The sequence below is a fragment of the Perca fluviatilis genome, chromosome 11, assembly GCF_010015445.1.
Source record: "Perca fluviatilis chromosome 11, GENO_Pfluv_1.0, whole genome shotgun sequence".
Classification (NCBI taxonomy): Eukaryota; Metazoa; Chordata; class Actinopteri; order Perciformes; family Percidae; genus Perca; species Perca fluviatilis.
Window position 1 is genome coordinate 9,204,636 of NC_053122.1, and position 19,392 is coordinate 9,224,027.

Sequence of the window (19,392 nt, forward strand, 5' to 3'; positions counted from 1 at the left end):
TAGATAGGTGGGGTCTCCTCTAGCTGTAGATAGGTGAGGTCTCCCCTAGCTGTAGATAGGTGGGGTCTCCTCTAGCTGTAGATAGGTGGGGTCTCCCCTAGCTGTAGATAGGTGGGGTCTCCTCTAGCTGTAGATAGGTGAGGTCTCCTCTAGCTGTAGATAGGTGGGGTCTCCTCTAGCTGTAGATAGGTGGGGTCTCCCCTAGCTGTAGATAGGTGGGGTCTCCCCTAGCTGTAGATAGGCGGGCCAACGCATTTTTTGTGCATGCATTGTTTTAGTCCGGTGCAACACCGGCAGCGCCGGCGCTAGTTAGCTTAGCATAGTGAATGGAATCCTATGTTGCCGGTTAGCTTGTTGTGAGTAAAAGTGAGCCAACAAAAGACAAAAAAAACAACCTAATTACTTGCACTGAGACAAAAAATGTGTTGGCCCACCTATCTACCGTGATAAGCCCTATTTCAACAAACGGTGGCGTATTCCTTTAACAGATGAATACGGCCATGGGCCGATTATTATGTGGATAGAGGTAATGAATGCTAAACCCTAACCTTGTTTTACTCTCGTCATTTGTTTTTAATCATGACAAGAAATCTTTTTTTAACAAAATAAAACAAAAAAAGTTATTATAATCACTCACTAAATGAAGAAGAAGAAAAAAAAAAACACTGAATAATAAGTGCATCCCTGCTTTCATGGTGAAATCAACATTGCGTAGCGCCTGCAGCGGCTCCTATTAGATCACATCATAGGGGAAGCAACAGGTGCTGCTGCGCTGCACAAAGGTAAAGGAAACACCAGCAGCACTCAAGGAAGAAAAAAGCACTTCAAATAAAGAGAAAGAGAGCGAGAGGCAGGTGGGTGGTAGAGAGACATTGCTCTTTTATCTCTCTCATCCCCTCAACTGGAGAGCTCTCTTTCTCTCTCCCTCTGTGTACTGTAATGCTCACTTTCCCTCTCTGGGTTTCATCATCTCTCTCTCTCGGTGTGGTTGTAGCCTACTCTCAGCCTCACTCGCTCCCTCTGTATATATTTATCTCACTCCCTCTCAGTGTAACTCCCCCTCCTACACTCAGTAGCAGTGGTACCTCTGGGAAACACTGTATGCCTTTAAATCACATTTATTGAGCTAAGGCCATGTGTGTGTGAGAGTAAGTGTGTGTGAGTGTTTTCTCATAGTGGCTGCCAACATTTCTGGTGGGGTTTCCCTCTCTCTCTCTCAGCCAGTCAGCTGATGTGGTTTGGCTGGCCGGCCTGCCTTCACTCCGTCTTACTGTTACTAATAACAAAAACACTCGCTGGCTGGCTGGCTGGCTGGCTGGCTGACTCCAGTCCTGTCTGACTAACATTTGTACTTGCTGGCTGGCCAAAGGGCCAGATGTAGTCCAAGACAGAGGACGCACACACTTTTCTGTTTATAGACTACACTGACAAATGTTTCACACGTTTTGCAGGCACACATGTTCCGTGTGTAGGCTGCATGAGGACGGTCTGTGTGGACCGGGACGTCATGATTTACGACGTGGTGAAGAGTTTTCTTATGAAGATAGTCAACTCAGAGTACATCCTCCACACTGAGGTCACATTAGCCTTCTAGTTCCAGACCTCTGAATCACTGCTGACATCTTAGATTTGTTCAGATAGCTAGCTAGGTACATTCATTAAAAATGCCAACAAGTGTGGATGAGATCAATGCAGCTGTACATGTTGTTCTAAGTCCACATACAGAAATAACTCTTTTATCATCATCTTGTTGAAGTTAAATGCTCTTAGCAACAGCTACAGCTGCTTCTGTGCTGACTGAAGAAGATGTCTGTGGACATATATACCACCTGCTCCTCATCAGTTCAGGCAAAATCAAACAAAAGAAATCAGATAGCATGAACACAGACTCAGGCTGAATGAATGAAGTGCAAGAAAATGGCAATTCGGGCTGAATATCAGGCTAACATTGGCTTTTCATTCAACAAAATTGAGAGAACTGAACCGATCATGGCGCATCAAAATTTGCATTGTTGAACTTGCAGATTCGCACTGCCAAAGTTTGGCCCTGCAGGAGCCGACTGGAGCCTGCACCAAAACAGGAAGTGCACGCTCCTGCTGCCACTTAGGCTTCAACCGTAGCGAATGGAGAAGCAGCGGATGTTTGCAGGATACTGGACACAGGCAGTAAGGATTTAAATGTTATTTCTTAATTTAGCGCATAGATTTTAAAAGCAGCAGACAAAAAAAACAATATTTGCCTGCCACCGTAGTCAGAGAAAAGTAGATTTCAGACCCTGCACTCAAGTATAATTATTTAAAGCCAGCTGAGTTTTAAAACAGCTTTTCTCTCTCTGTTTTGGTCCTAAGATGCTGCTTTTGGCACCTAAAATCTGTCATCCAGAGTGGGTAAATCTGACAACACTAGCGTGTGCGTTTTAATGGCGATGAGGATTATCCAACTTTTGGAAAACACTGAAATGCATCTGGGTAGTTAGGTGCCGCACAGCAATAACATTAGGAAGACAGCTTTCCGTCAACGCTAACTTTCTCTGTGATCCCTCATTTTAAATCAGTACAGCTGAACACACAATACAGCGATTGTCAGTAATCTGCACTCATTTTGTCAGTGTGGCAGCACAGTAAACACAGTTTGCCTGGTCAACAGGTAGCATTGGGAGCGCTAATTTATGCTTGTTCAGGTGCTTGATACTGGAAAATGTGTTTAAGGAGAACGGAGTTTTTTACCAGATGTGATCTGTGATGTACAGCTTTGTTTTTTTGCTGACCAAAACAGAACGACAAAAGAACAGATTAAAACCTTTTTTTTTTTTTTTACTATTGTTTAGGCATTCCTGTATAGAAAGATTTTTATGAAACCGACCTGAAAACGCCAATGTGGCGTAGTCTTTTACGTGTGAACTGCGTTTTTTTTTGGAGATTGCAATTTAAAGTGAAAGTAGTATAACTAATGCATCTGCTGTGCATACTTGCTGACAGGCTCGGTGTCTTGTCTTTCATGCCTAAATAACCGTTCCACTGAAAAGATAACCATCTGGTTGACTGGATAGCAAAGTTAGTGACTTAGAGGGATAGGAAGGTTACAGACTGGCTGGCTGCCTGTTTGTTTTTTTGCTGAATGACTGAGACCTTGTGGGATGTGAGGAATTTATGAGCTGGCAAGATGCCGAGAGAGAGAGAGAGAGAGAGAGAGAGAGAGAGAGAGAGAGAGAGAGAGAGAGGCAGAGTGTGTGTGTGTGAGAGAGAGAAAGCGAGAGAGGCAGAGTGTGAGAGAAAGAGAGAGACAGAATGTGTGAGAGAGAGAGAGAGAGCTGAGGAGTGAAGGAAGAGCAAGTGGAAAATAGAGCAGGGGAGAGGAGGAACGCAGGGAGTTTTGCTTGGCTGGAGTCAAAGGAAGCAGAGAAGAGGGTTTTCCCCCCCTCCTTTTGAGGAGAGAGGGAGCGTGGAAAACCACACACACTGCTGGAAAACTAAGGAGAAAGACAGGAAAAGAAGAGAACAAAGACTGGAAGAGAGGATAAGACTGCCCTAAAAAAAGAGATCAACAACGGAGAGGTTTGAGAAGGAAGGAAAAACAGAGTGAAGAGTGTCTCACCTCGTTGTTGATATCAAACACTCCCTCCTGGATCTTCTCATAGATCTCCTTGGCTGTGTTGATGAAAGCCTGAGATTGAGACGGAGAGAGAAGAGGAGATTAAGGGGCCATCCACACGGAAACGCAGCCCTCGCGGCTTCGTTTGGACGGCGAAGCCGCATACTTGCGTATCGATGAGGTCATCGCCACACCTCTCGACCTCTAGCCTTCGACCTCTTAACCCCGCGACGACGTCTCATAACAACACCTACATAAACATGCATCCGTCCTAATCAAGGGGCTTCTCCTCGGAACACGTAGCTCCTGTGGCGCCATTTTGATGCTACAAAGGGATCACCTCCCGTTAGCATTCCACTGACTGCCATTCATTTTGATGTCACTTTGACAGCGAATAACTTGACATCTGAAGCGTTTAAAGACTCTATTTGTCCATTGTTTAGTTCTAAAGAAACACGACAATGTATAAAAGGCTCCATTACCTTGTACCTCACGTTATGGCTCCGTAGCAGATGTTTTGTAAAAATAGGCTAACGATTGTGTCATAACCACGAGACTTACTGTCACATAGTAGAGGAATTACCGTATAGTACAGGAGAAGCTCGCAGGCAGTTTTGACTTACATTAGCTGTTTAGGTTTAATTACTAATGTTAACTAGCATGTTAGTGATAATTAATAATTAGCCTGTGCCCATGTTATCTCCTTACATATACCTACGCTCTCCGTCTCTGTAAGATTGGGAATGATTGAGATTTCTCTTGGCACAGCTACCAGAACACTTCCAACTTTCAGACAGGTTGCTCACGTCACATCTACGTCTTCAAGGTCAGTTGGAGGCTGCTCAGTAACGCTCAGCACTCACCGGAAAAGTGCTTCTAATATCCTTCACTGGTCTCCGTCTAGAGCAACGGGATCTGTTGGTCCATTTGATATATGTCAATGGTCCTAATGGCCACAACCACACGGCACTGTAGCATCGAAGGTAGCTAGCTTGTGTTTGGTTTCTTCTTCTACTGTCTGTCTGTATACAGCGCGCAAGCATGCTCTGCCTCATCTTCTCCGTTTTTTGGTGAATTTCTGTAGCAGAAACAGCGCCAGCTATAGGCCTGGCATATGAAGTAGCGTGTTGAGTCATTTACAAATGGATCGGTTTGGACGCTAATTTTCTGGGAACGATGCCAGGGAAAACGGGGGGAAAAAAAAGAAAAAAGATTGTTTTGGTACGTGCGGACGTGGCCTAAATCCATATTTAAATGTCGACTCCTCATTAGGAACGCAAAACAGACTGAATGAAAGTTTTGAACAACTGCTAAATATTCTCGCTAAAACATGACTTTGCTTAGCAGATCTTTTTTGGGCTGGAAACTGTAATCTATCACAGTCGATCAGCTCAACTATAGCTGAAAGTGTGAGTTGATTTGATAAATATTCTATATAGGTGTGTCAGAAATACTGGTAAGAAGCTCACACATTCCACATTTAAGAGTTGGATGCTGAACAGCATTGCATTCACAAGTTGTGGTAAACACTCAGACAAACAAAAAACCAAACATGGACGCCATGAAAAGCAGATGCGTGTCAAGTATGGGATGTCGAAGCTTTACACCAGCACTTGGAAGGAACCAGCGTTCCTTGCATACTGATGATGTGAAAAGAAACCAATATGGCTGCCTGGGAGGCTAACAAAATGCACTCATATTTAAAAGACTTTGGGAGACGTTTGGTGGTGGTGATGTTAGGTATTGTTAGAAAACGGGCTAAAACATACATAAAGGTTTTTAAAAAGGAGACAAATAACAATGGGGGTTGGGGGGGGGGGTTGTGTGCTGGACCATTTCTTGGTGAACCACAGCAGGGAAAGGTGAATTTGTGCAGCTTCTTACAGTCTTGACGTCCCAGACAGTTGATTTGGCAGATAAGGAACAATCATGTCTGTACAGAGACCAAAGCCAAACCTGTGCTCGCCAACTCAATCTAAACAGGAGACACTGCACTGAAGTACTGAGCGGATGGTCATTAAAAATAGCTCCAGAACATCCCTCTCAAACCACAACAAAACCATCTCACTCTCGAAAAGCAAGCAAGTAAGTATTTATTTCAGTGAAAATACAATTTTCAAAACACACATCCCTTCTTTAAAGAGTTCATCTACTTTACTTATTCCTTTCATTGCCCATTTCTGGAATCCTGCATCCAGCTTGCCTGTTTCCGATACTGGATTTCTTTTTAAGATGTTTTTTTGGGGCATTTTTCAGGCTTTATTTCGATAGGACAGATGAAGACATGAAAGATGAGAGAGAGAGGGGGAATGACATGCAGCAAAGGGCCCCAGGTCGGAGTCGAACCCGGGCCCTCTGCGTCGAGGAGTAAACCTCTATATATGGGCGCCCGCTCTACCAACTGAGCTATCTGGGCGCCCCCGATACTGGAATAGAAACAAAAACACATGAAAAACAAACAATCCTGATACAGATCTTTTAGATTAGATTTTCCTTTTATTGTGATCAAGATGGATCCTTAGCGGGATATTTTAGAGTGTAAAAATCAACGTGTGAGTGCTCTCTGTTGGACAAACCATCAAATGGTGACACAATTTTTCAATTATGTCAAACCTAGTTTGGTATTTCTGCACTGCAATTTCTTGTTACTTAGCAGCCGACAAATACTACGATAACCACACCTGGCCGATGTATCGGTCTATATCTTAAGTGTATTTCATGAAATGTAGAGCAATATCTTTATTATTTAACCTGAATTACATGATTTTTCTTCTTCTTGGAAATCAGGTTCTCACTATTTTTGTAGCTGCAAGTGAAAATGCTATCAAATAAAACCATTGTTGACTTTTGCAAAGTCTCTTTCCTTTATCCCTCTGATCAAATAAAAACCGCTGTTTTCTTCCTCAACACATTGGTTTATTTTGTCCTATCCCTGTATTCAGTTTCAAACATCAAACATCAAGGAAGGAAGATGCTTTAAAAAATAAAAAAATAAAAAAATGCAGTTTTGTTTGGACTTAAAGAGATCAGGATGTAGAGTATTTTAAGAAGTGAAATTCCTTACTGAACACCATCTAAGGGCCTTTCAAATGCAGAAACTCTGCACTTTTGCTTCTTGTCGTCAACAGCTGCTACAAGAATACGATCTGAGCAGAGCACACACAGAGACTACACACAATCTTGGTTTTCTTTCTAGACACATAAACACACCTCACGGACAGCATTGTGAGGATCTAAGATGATATAATAAAGTGTAATTAAGCTCGCTGAGCTACGCGCCTATGGTATCAATGCATTGGTCTCCAGGGACAGTCTCTTAATGTGTTTGTGTCTCAAGGGTCGAAACTGGAGAGCAACTAGGATAAGAGGTCTTGTGCAGTCTGTATGATGTGACCAGGGTTTTCCCTGCCTATCTAAGTCAAAGGCAGCCTTTCTCGTACTCGCCACCGCCCTGGCTGAAAATTCCAACTGAAAACGTGAAGGCCTTTTTTTTTTTTTTTTAAACCAAACCATCGTGCCTTTTATCAGCAACTGCTTTGATGTGCTTATACCAGTGGTTCTTAAACTTTTTCACATCAAGGACCCCTAAACTGACACAAATTAGAACACAGACCCCCATCTGATAAGACTTTGTCCCAGGGTACCCTACCCGACAGAATTTTTGTTTTATCATTTAGAAAGTGAATGAAAGCCATGAGCAAAATAGTCATACAATCTGTCATTGTGTTATTTATGAATGAAATTATAGTGAAAATAAAGGATTCATTTTTTTGTTGTGGAACCCCTTCATGGACCCCTGGGGGTCCCTGGATCCCACTTTGAGAACCCCTGGCTTATACCAAGCGCGTGCACATTACACACGGAACTGGTGCAGGGGCAACGGGGGAATGACACATCAAGTAAGCGATGAATTGTGGAAGGCAAACAAATGTGTGTTTTAGCACCCGCCAATCGCCAAATGCGGGCGAATTTCGCTCCGTCTACAGGCTGCGGGGATAAGGAGTCGGGCTCCGGTTTGTGATTTCCTCGTCTCGGTGATCAGCACATCTGGGTGATGCTGTCCAATGTGCGCTAGCATGTTCCACTACCAACTGCCTCCACACACACAACTTTGTCAGGCCAAGAAGAAGTGTGTTTCCTAAGCAGAGTCATTAAAGAACTGAAGATATGGCCTGAACTTCTATCTGACACCCAGTCTGAAAATAGACCGAGGAGCCCAAGGGTGCTCTCTTGTGCACTCTGTCCTATTCACTCCTGTCCTCTTTCCTTTCTTTGACACACATCACTGCATGCCTTGTTCCTCCACAGATCTCTACACTTCATGAAAATATTCATTTTGGATGTGTGTAGATCGTATGACGGGAGTAAATGAAAGGAGAAAAAAGAAAACTAAGGGGATAAAACATGGAGAAGGAAAGTGGTGGAAAAACATTTACGGAAAGGAAAAACTAGAGTAATAGTAACTCGTAAGTAGAGAAGATATTAAGAATACGGAAAAAAGAAAAAATGAGAGAAGTAGAAAAATAGACAAGAAAACAGATAAATAACAGAAATGAGCAGAGGCAAAGGAAAAGGTCTCAAGGAAGGGAGGATGTAAGGAAAGAAGAAAGGATGGTAGATGAGACCATGAGAAGATGCTTACAGGAATCTCTCTCTAAGGACCATCCCATCAGCCCGGTGTCCACCCACAGACCCTGACGACAAACCTAGCGCACTGATTGGTCGCTGGATGTCGCTGAGGGGAGGCGGGGTGGAGGTTATGAATATGTATGAAGTATAACTGGCTGATATACTGCTGGAGAGAGAAAGGGAGATGGAGAAGAGGGAGGAGGGGAGGAATGAACTGAGGGAGGAGGGGAGGAAGAAATGAATGGAAGAGGGCAGGAGGAGAAGGGGGGGGGAAGAGATATGTTTGAGGAGGAAACTGAGGGAAGGGGAGGGGATGAAGGAGGATGGGAGGGAGGTAAAGAGCAAATGATGGACGTCGAGGGATGAGAAGGAGAGATGAAGGGAGGCGAGGAGCGGTATCAGGAGGATTCAGAGGACACTAATGAGACAAATTTATCACACACACACACACACACCTCCCCCCTCATCTTAACCCCGGTGAGTGCTCTACTCAACAGTGACGTGGGTGTTTGCATGATATAGGCCAGGCGAGAGAGGGTAGAAAAAAATCAATGTAAACAAACACACACACACACACACACACACACACACACACACACACACACACACACACACACACACACACACACACACACACTGCACACACGGCTGGCATGCTGTGCAGGATGGGATTATTTATGTGATTGGATAAGTGAGAAAGGCGTCCCCGAGGACAACGCCATGCATTTATTACACACAACAACACCCGGGGTGTGGCTCGGCGAGGGTTGGAGCAGTGTGCTTCATGATGCTAATGTAAAGGTTAGGCTCCAGCACAGTGAGCCATGATGCTACAGGTGAACAGTCAAGTCAACGGCAGGTTTTTGGGATAGTGTGATAGCCTATTTAGGGAGAGCGCGTCGAACATTCAAACAAGGTAGGACAATAAACTCCAACAGGTGAGATTGAGAAAGCTAACAAATAAGACATAAGAGATGTATATTTATCATCCATTCCAACACAACTCTGTTCACCGTTCAAGACTGCACTGTGGTATTTTTATCTTTTAATGTGCACAGACTAATATTCCATTCATAATAAACACCCAGCAACACTGTTGGCCACTGCTGTTGTTTCCACAATGACAGAGCACTTCAGTGGTGGTAATGAGGAAGGTAGTGCTCTAGCTACCATTGAGGACACCGAGGCCCTGTTTACACGATGACGCTCGCGGGTGAAAACGGAGAAATATTTTATATGATGTGCCTTTCGTTTATACGACGACGGCGTTTTTTGGGGGGCTTAAAAACGCAAAAAAAGTGAAACCACCCTCCAGAGTGGAAATCTAAAAAACGCTCCACCGTCACGTTACCGTCTAAAGGGTAAAAACGCAAAAGTCTGAAGACAGCGGTGTGGAGAGAGACGAGAAAAAGGCGTCCAGGTAGTCTGTTGTTACAGAGTAGGCTACAGAAATTATAGGCTTCTGTTATCTAAAAGATTTTAATGTAATGGCTCAATATTTTAACGATTTCGACAATGTGGATAAGGTTGTTATATGACGATATGTAGGCTATTCATTTGAGCCAGAGTAGGCGACAACGTTGTGGATGAAGAGAAAGAGAGAGAGAGAGAGAGAGAGAGAGAGCGAGTGGCAGCGGCCAGAGGAGGGTCTGCTTCAGCCTCCTCTGCCCGCATGCCTCTTATGTTACCAGGCATGTTTACCATCTTAGTTTAGTGTGTTAGCATGCTACAATTTGCCAACCAGTTTTGGACAAAATTTGAACTGATGATTGCAACAGAGGAAATGTCAGGGAATCCGTAGGATCCATCCTCTGTGGAACATGAATGTCTGTCACAACTTTCACGGCAATTTATAAAATAGTTGAGATATTTCACCCTGGACAAAAATGGTGGTGCTTAGGTCTTTTAAACAGCAAGCATGTAAGGACATTCACAGAAAGTATGACAACATGGGTAAATTAATCATTAAATGTGATTTTTTTTTTTTACAGGTTTATTGTTTGCTGCGGGAGTTGGGGACTCATGACCTCAGTATTTCCAAAGTCCAGGATACAGCCCTGGAGGGGCTCTATGTCTCACAGACTGGCTTAATATGAAAATATACAATGAAGAGTGATAAATGAAAGTTGGGCTTTAAGACTCACTGTAACAGGAAAAACATGCAGACCACTGAGGAGTCATAGGCATGGCCTGTAATGGACACATTGGCCAGTGAACTTTAACTAAATGTAAACTCAGCAATGAACATTCTAACTAATAACGAATCATGGCTTAGTGATAGTTTATACATCCTGACATATTCAAAGATTTAGTCTAGAGGACTAACTTTGGCTACAGATGTCAAACGGGCAGCACTAATATCTGTGAAACAGCAGATAATGTGTGTGAAACTCTGCTGAGGCCCTTCTTACGAGAAGAGATTTACAGTATATGTGAGGAAAAAGCTGTTAGCATTAGTGTTTACCTGCAAGGACTAGTAGGTGGAGTTTATAGAAGTGTGGAACTCAGACAGGTAAAGGTAAGGTGTCAATTAGTGAAGTGATGCTAAAACAAGTGTTTTCTAATTTTCTATACGTCTATATAACGCCAAAAAACTTGTCACTTTCAAAATGTAGCCTGTAGTGTATGTGTGCATGGGTATATCTATGTGCACGTGTGTGCAAGTATTATTACCTCCTCTACATTAGAGGCAGTCTTGGCTGAAGTCTCCATGAATATGAGGCCATGTTCTCTGGCAAATGCTTCACCTTCCTCTTTCTTCACCTCTCTCCTCGACTCCAGGTCACTAAAAACACACACAAACACACGCGTTAATACAATGACATCATGTGTTTTCAATGGTCAGCTAAGAGTAGAAAGAGGTGCATTTCTATCACCAGCAGACTTTTGACATATCTTTATCTTAGACAACGCTAGGTTGTGCAGGCACAGAATGAGCCAGAGGTATTGTGAATAACCAGATGTGAGTTTCTCATTTAAAAATGCCTAAATTATGTATTTAACTTGCATTAGTGTAGAACAGTTGGATTTATTTAACTTTGAACACAAGCTACAGTGTTAAGTTAGGACCATCCACGCATTGTTGATGGTCCCGTCTAATGTAGGACAGGATGTAACCATCACTATGTCATGCATCTTACCTCTTGTTGCCAATGAGCATGATGACCATATTGGAGTTGGAATGTTGGCGAGCGTCCTCTAACCAGGTCGTCAAGTGATTAAAGGTGTCCCTTCTGTTAAAACAAACAGAATCTAGTTTCAATCTACTTTCACATTGATGAAACAAAAAGACAAACATCAGAACCCTATCATTGAAGAGCTTTACAGAATACACATTGATATCAGATGTGACTTTCCCTTGTATGGTGAATGATGCTTCCTCTTGCAATGTTTACAATGATTTAAAAAGGTCCCATGGTATGAAATGTTCACTTTATGAGGTTTTTAACATTAATATGCGTTCCCCCAGCCTGCCTATGGTCCCCCAGTGGCTAGAAATGGCGATAGGTGTAAACCGAGCCCTGGGTATCCTGCTCTGCCTTTGAGAAAATGAAAGCTCAGATGGACGGATCTGGAATCTTCCCTTTATGACATCATGAAGGGAAAGGTTACCTCCCCTTTCTCTGCTTTGCCCGCCCAGAGAATTTGGCCCGCCCATGAGAAAGAGAGAGACATCATGGCTTGCAAACGAGCGAAGCATGACAGTTGGTCAAGGCCACACCCCCACCCTCCACCTTGCCCCGCCTCTCTCCTCCTAAATAGCATTTAAAGCTACAGACACAGAAATGGCACATCCTAAGGAAAGCTCATTGTGGGACTGGCTCTAGTGGCTATAAGTCTGCACCAAGGCTGAATTTCGGGAAAGAGACTTCAGATACAGTATTAGGGGACCACTAAGGTCTATATAAAACAGACTTCAGATACAGTATTAGGGGACCACTAAGGCCTATATAAAAGAGACTTCAGATACAGTATTAGGGGACCACTAAGGCCTATATAAAATCATCCAAAAAGCAGCATGTCACAGGACCTTTAAACTTACAAAAAACACCTCATCTCACTCCACCTATCATGAGAATTCAGATTCACTCACTTACGAGCTATTTTTATTTGAATGCTCTGAATCCTAGGTAGATCTGAACAGAAAGACTTTGCACTGGCCCTTTGTTCTAGTTTACTGTCCTCAAACAAGACATACTGCCCCCTCTAAAGGTCCACGGTGCCCCACACAGTTTTAAACAATATTAAAATTAACTCCATAGCAGAAAGTCAACTGATTAGGTTAGAGCCAAGAACCCCAGGATTCTACTTGTGAGGAACATGAATATCCACAGAAAATCTATCGACATCAGGCCAATCTTTCTTTGACATAGAGAAAGCTGTTGGAGGGGGGATTTTGACCTGATGGTAGTGCAGGAAAAAAGGTCACAGGGTCATGACAATCATTAAGAATCAACCTCTGGAGACTATGAAGATCAATAACAAATCCATGTCAATCTGGCCAGTAGTTATATATAATATTATATATATTGTTCTGGACCATAGTGTTGAATTGATGGAAAGACTGACCAGCTGCTAGTGGGGTTTGAAAAGAGAGGCAGCTAATAACCAATTTACACTTCAGATCCGATCTAAAAAGATCTCAGTGTAAATGCATCCAAGAAGCATTCAAGTTAGATTTGAATCAGATTGGGTGACATTTCCTCTTGTGCCATCAGCAGCTCACAATTTTCACTTATTCTGTGAAATATCTCAAAATGTCCTCAATGGATTTGCACAGAGTTTGATTCAGACATCCATGGTTCACAGACGATAAATCCTCACGACGCTGGTGATCCTTTGACTTGTCCTCTAGCACCACCGTGATTGAATTGACCACCATTAAATTGGGTTCACAAATCCATAGCTCCACCATCAGGTCAATTTTTGTCCAATACTTTACAACCAAATACCTGCAAAACTGCTGATTCCCATCAACCTCAGCTGTCCTTTGAGTTTAGTGGTAATTAGCAAATGTTAGCATGCTAACACACTAAACTATGATGCCGAACATGGTAAACATTATACCAGCTCAACATCAGACATGTTAGCATTGTTATAGTTAGCATTTTGGTGTTAGCATTTAGTTTATAATATCTGGAATTGCATCTGTGACCTTCTGCAATGCATTTTGTTTTGGTGCAGCTATAGGTGTACCAAAAACTCAAAAATATCAAGCTAACCTACAATATTTGTCATATCACAATTTGCTCTCATCTTGAAAGAGGCAACTTTGCATGGTGAGGAAAGGATGCTTGTATTAGGACAGGTTGATGTCAAAGTCAGGGCACAGTTGTATCATTGTTTCTCATTGTACAGTAGCATCCAACTTCCCAATGTTCCTGAACGCAGCTTGGCTACAAAGTGTGTAGGGGTCTGTCTGATTGATTTTGTTACCTTGTGATGTCATAGACTAGCAGAGCTCCTGCTGCTCCTCTGTAGTAAGACCTGGTGATGGACCGGAACGACTCCTGACCAGCCTGCAGAAACACATACATATATTAATAAACAGAAATTGAAATCTGAATAATTGAAATGACCACAGACGACTGCTGATGCTTTGGTTTTCTAACAGCCCCAGACAGCAGGAGTCTGATGCTGGCTTCACAGGCCTCATCTTTCGGTCCTATAGGTCATCCTCACACCAGTCCTGTTATCTACCAGTCCCGTTTATCAAGCCCAGTCCCATACATGTTCTGTACCAGCCCTGATTCTCCAGCACAGTCTGGCTCCGGGTTTTCAGTGAGATGGGGAGAGAACAGAGCAGAGCCTGTAATTGGATACAATGGAGTTCTCTCTTTCTTTCTCCATTTATCTGTCACAATCCCTTTCTTTTTCTCTGCTCGTGTGCATAACCTCCCAGTTTCCTTTTTTATGAACAACATGGACGGTCCCATCGGTGCAGCTGCAGTGTCATATGGACTAAACCTGTAGAATTTACTGTATGTCATATAAACAGGCCGTTTAACCCACCAGATTACCTTGTTCGTTCACTTCCCCTTCCATTACCACCCCTCATTGTCTCACCTCTACTGTCTCTTCCTTGCATCACTCATCTTTTCATTCTTTCTCTATAAATCCCTGGGCCTCCTTCTTTGCATCACTCCTTTCACCATCTAGCGCTCTTACCACCCCCCACCCCCTGCCATGTCTATTCACCGTCTGTCTCCGTCCCATGTACAGTAACAATGTTGTCTGTGTTTCGTCCAGGCCAGAAAACAAAACACCACTCTATCCTAGCAGCTGCAGCCCAGCGCTGCTCTGACCTCATCTGAAAAACCAGACAGCCGGTCAGAAACACAATCAGTCGGTGACTCATTAAGCAAGTCAGAAGACCAAGCTGCTAGTTGTCACCCAGGAACCCAGTCTGTTGGTCAATGGAGCGGTGAGACATCTAGTCATCCAGTCACTGAGCCAGGTAGTTAGACACCCGTTCAGAGGGCTCGACCAGTCAGCCAGAGGACCAGTCAGTGAACCAAACAGCTAGTTAGACGGCCACTAGAACAGTCAGTCATTCAGGGAGCGGTCAACCAGTCAGTAATGCCATTAGCGAATAAATGATAAATAAGGGTGAAAGAGAGGGAACGCTGTGTCTGGCTGCCATCTGGCCTACATAATGGTGTGCACAAACAGACATACATGCACACACCCTTATTCATATGGCATGTGCAGCCTGCACAAAGATCCGACTTGCTCCAGCCACTTGGCCTTGGTGGTGTATTGAACAAGTCTTGTGAGCATCAGTGAGCCCCGCCGGTTTTCATTTTGATCGTCTAATCAGGGACTATATAACACCTGGACGACCAGGAAAAGATAATTAAGTAGCTGGTAGGATAGAAAAGCCGCAGTAGTCGCTGAGTTTTGAAAAGCAGGACTGACATCACTGCTGTGGTGCTTCTCCTCTCACGCTGGGAGCAGTGGTTTTCCATGGAGCTCTAACTCCACCTGCTGGGCAACTGGTTCACTGCATGGACAGGAAACCATAGAACACTGACCCAATTGTCTGAATCACGCATCCTTTTTCGGGGTCTGTCCCAACACCCGCACTAGCAGTCTTGGGCAACTCAGTGTGTTTATGGGTCGGCACCACGGTCTGCCGTACCACACCAGTCCAGTTGTTGGTGGTTATGCACCTATAAGGGTTTTTAGGACCCTGATTTACAGAAAGTGTATGACGTGCTGAGTTCAGCCTGAATCTTATTATAAACTTGATTCATTATTTATTTATTTCTCTGTTCAACTGGAAAACGTGCATGTTTTTTGGTTTTCATTCGTTTTGAGAGATTTGTCTAAAGCTGAAACTCCGCTTTAAGTCCTAAAAAAAGGGAGACCACATGAGAGATGTTGCCAAACCAATTACAACATGTACTGTATAAGTTAGCCTTCTCGTCATAGACCAGGCCACTCCAAGTATATTGTTTTTCATGAATCTAATGCGGTCATTCATTCCAGATCTTTTCTTTATCAGTGCACGTAATGATACATGAATTTTATTTCAAGCTCAAATATTTATATTGAAATTAACTCCCATTCATCAAAATGATCTTTCTGAAGACTTTTTGATTCATAGTTACATCAAAATGAATTATTATTTAAGAATAATAATGTGTCATTACAGAATAACAGGTTAAACTTAAAGTGTAATGCCTGCAGAGATCCACACATTTACAGCCTTGCATTTAACTCATTCATTTAAGATTTGTTTAGGTCTTTCTACAGAGCCATGGATATGCTGCCCCAATAAGGAAAGACTCCTTTAAGAAGATATATTACCGTATCCCAGATCTGCAGTTTGATCTGTTTGCCATCTATAGTGATCATCCTTGCTCCGAACTCCACACCTGGACACACACAAACAGAAGAATGTCAATTAGTTACAATTAGGTGCTGACTTAATAAAAAGCCCTGCTGCTTATTCATGGGCCTTTTAAGTTTATTTATTATCTTAGGTGTCATAAAGAGCTCACATAAAAACAACAGATTATGAGCATTATTAGTGGAGACTGGAACCTTATATCATAAAGAGTGAAAGACAGAAACAGGACAAAGAGGGGGTATTTTGTAACGTATAATAAAGTGATGCTAGTTACTGTCTGGTCACAACATTTCACTCACATTTTATTGGGAAAACATCCTTTTCGTGTTCTGATGTATCAGGGAATGTTCGCACACTCGCGTGGCGACACCCTGATGTGTTTCCACGGTTTCCAAATGTAGACTAAACATCACATACACCGACGGTAAAATCACATATCTACTTTACTTGGTCAGCTTCACTTTCACACCACAAACGAACAGCACCAGTCTACTTGGAAGTGGACTGAGACCCCCCTAAATTACCTCAAACATGTCTTTGGCATTTCTGTACGGCAATTGTTACTTATTGCCCGCCACATACACCAAAACTTATATATAGCTGCAATAAGAAAAAGACTATAATTTGAAATAATCTGTTGAGATGCTGTTGTGTATAGTGCGTGACCACTGAACAAAACAGGATGTCCTAACATACACTTTTTATCTATCTGTAGCAATATTATTGAAATATACAGCAGTTGGAATGATTAAAGCAGTTAAAAGAAAGCTTTTTATTGCTATGTTGAAATCTCACGATAGTTGACAACATATAACCTTTGGTTGCAGTCGTGTTGGCAGTAGTGTGGGTGGCACATGTGAGGGTTGTCTTTTTACTGAATTCCTATGTAATGGGATGCTGGCAAATAATCTGTACATGTGATGGAAGAGTGCACTGTTGAATGTGCATGGTTATAATTCAATTAAAAAGGGCATACTTCTAACCAAAACATGCCATAAGCCTTTTTGTATTGTATCCCCACCCCCCCAATAAGTTCGCCATTAAGAGGTACGATTTTTATGATTAAATTAAGCACAAATTCCAGAATTCCCGATCTTAAATTATCCCCTGTAGCTAAAGTAAGATTAAGAACGAGACTGGTCTCCTTATTCTTAACATGCAGTGATTCCTCTATTTTCCAGGAGCGGTGTGCTGAGTTAAATGGAATTTGATCTGTGTGAATGTTAGGGTGAGCTCAACTTTGCTTATCTGAAACAACATTGTGTTTTACTGTGATAAAAGGGTAATGATGTCAGTAACCTAAAGCTTTTAAATCCGCTCCACATGTTTAGCCTGTTGGCACCAGCTGTACTGACTTTGCGTTGGTTTCTAACAATGTGTACAATTAATAAAGAATGGTGATATTTCATACATTTCAGGAATTTATTTCTACTGATGATGTTAATTTAGTGCTGAATGTGTGGGACAGGCGCCTTACCGATAGTGAGATCGTGAACTGGCTGAAACCTCTTGTCTGTGAACTGTAGTAATAGACATGACTTCCCCACACCTGAAAAACAAACACACACCACATTACAGAGGGTCTTAGAGCTGCAAGACTGGAACAGAGCTTATGGAGTCACACATACTGTACAAGCATGAACACAGCCCAGATTCATTTTCAAAGATGTCACATGTGCTGAGAATAAAATACCACACAGGCCAACATCAATATGAAATCTATTACTTTTCCAAGCTCTTAACTCCCACATAGCACAGAGACAGAGTTTGTAGGTGACAACACTCTGCAGGCAGTTACATATGTAAAACAATAATCAGGACTTTCAATTCATTCAAATTAAAACATGGGATTATTGGGAGTCATCATCGAGTTCAAACAACCCCAACTAGGAGCTTACACGGTTTCTCACTATTTAGTGAGCTAACCAACCAGCTGGCTGGCTTTGTAAGTGTGATGCCACTGTGGGCACTGGTGGTGAATCTGCTTATTATTGATTATTATTAACACTGCTGCACATATGACCAATAGTTCTGAATGTTGCAGACGGCTACAGAGCCACACACACTCAGATGGACTAAAATTACAGTCATGTCATGAGGTTTCACATTCCATTTCTTTAAAAGGTCCAATATGTAATGTATTTACTGTAATGAATCCCAAAATGACCCCAATACATCAGATATTAAGATATAAAGTTGAAATACTATCTTTTCTGACAACAATGCTAATGCCAGTATTTTCTCCTTTTGAAAATTCTGTTCCGTGACAGAATGTCTGTCTGTGTTTTGGCCTGTGTGTTGTTGTCATCACTGCCAGATATACCTGTAAAAACGTAAACCCAGCGTGCTACAGCTGTAACGTTAGTAGAGCCATGAAAGTAGCAAACAAACGAACAGGATCAACGGAGACAGAATCTACCCGACCTAAAAAAAAATAACGGCATGTTTCTAACATGCGTGACCAGAGACGTTACAAACACCTGGTAAATATTAGAGATTTATTTGAAAGATGGAGACAGCTTAAAGCCCAAAAGGATGCAGAGTTGGCTAATTTCCTCCTGAACAGGTAGCTAAGCATTAGCTTCAGGCTAATTTATCACAGCCACTAGGGACGGGCATTTTATGTCATTTCAACATTTGTGTACTCACATGGAATTATATAGCTAGAGTACCTGAATAGGTACTGGCAAAAACAAATTGAGACACAGCCTGTAAAGTGATCCCGACTGGTCCTGGCTAACGCCGCCATGCTAACCCTGCTAACGTTACCGGAGGACAAGGCAAGCGGGCCACGGCTAACATGTAGCCTATTCAGCGGCTGTAGTCGACAACGGTGAGTTATTTTAAGCCAAGAGAGGGGAGGCTGTAAATTGGGAAGAGAGGACCGTGAGTTTGCAATGTGTTTAGCGTGTTCAGTGGGGTGGAGGGGACGGCGAGGTAATGTTATTTTTAGCGGTTCCTGTCGTAATTCTAAGCCAAGGAAATGTGTGTGTCAGTTGGGTACAGAGGTCCGCGTGAGCACGGGCTGTTTTGACTGTCAATATAGCCAAGGATGTGCCATTTCTATGTCTGTAGCTATTGAGGAGGAGAGGGGGGCAAGGTGGGGGTGTGGCCTTGACCAACTGCCACTTTTCCCGTTTGAAAGCCATGATGTCTCTCTCTCTCTCTCATGGGTGAGCCAAATTCTCTGGGCGGGCAAAGCAGAGCAAGGGGAGGTAACCAGATTCCAGATCGGCCCATCTGAGCTTTCATTTTCTCAAAGGCAGAGCAGGATACCCAGGGCTCGGTTTACACCTATCACCATTTCTAGCCACTG

The 19,392-nt window shown here is 42.8% G+C and overlaps 1 protein-coding gene across 1 annotated transcript in view; it reads right to left on the minus strand.

The window, feature by feature from the left end:
* The window catches only part of rab2a (RAB2A, member RAS oncogene family), a 30,130-nt gene that overhangs the window by 3,748 nt on the left and 6,990 nt on the right, over window positions 1-19,392 (minus strand). The window contains exons 2-7 of the mRNA XM_039815633.1: window positions 17,554-17,625; window positions 16,034-16,101; window positions 13,658-13,740; window positions 11,362-11,454; window positions 10,895-11,006; window positions 3,596-3,664 (exon numbers count right to left, since the gene is read on the minus strand). Coding sequence (XP_039671567.1) covers window positions 3,596-3,664; window positions 10,895-11,006; window positions 11,362-11,454; window positions 13,658-13,740; window positions 16,034-16,101; window positions 17,554-17,625 — 497 coding nt within the window. The remainder of the gene's footprint in view (window positions 1-3,595; window positions 3,665-10,894; window positions 11,007-11,361; window positions 11,455-13,657; window positions 13,741-16,033; window positions 16,102-17,553; window positions 17,626-19,392) is intronic.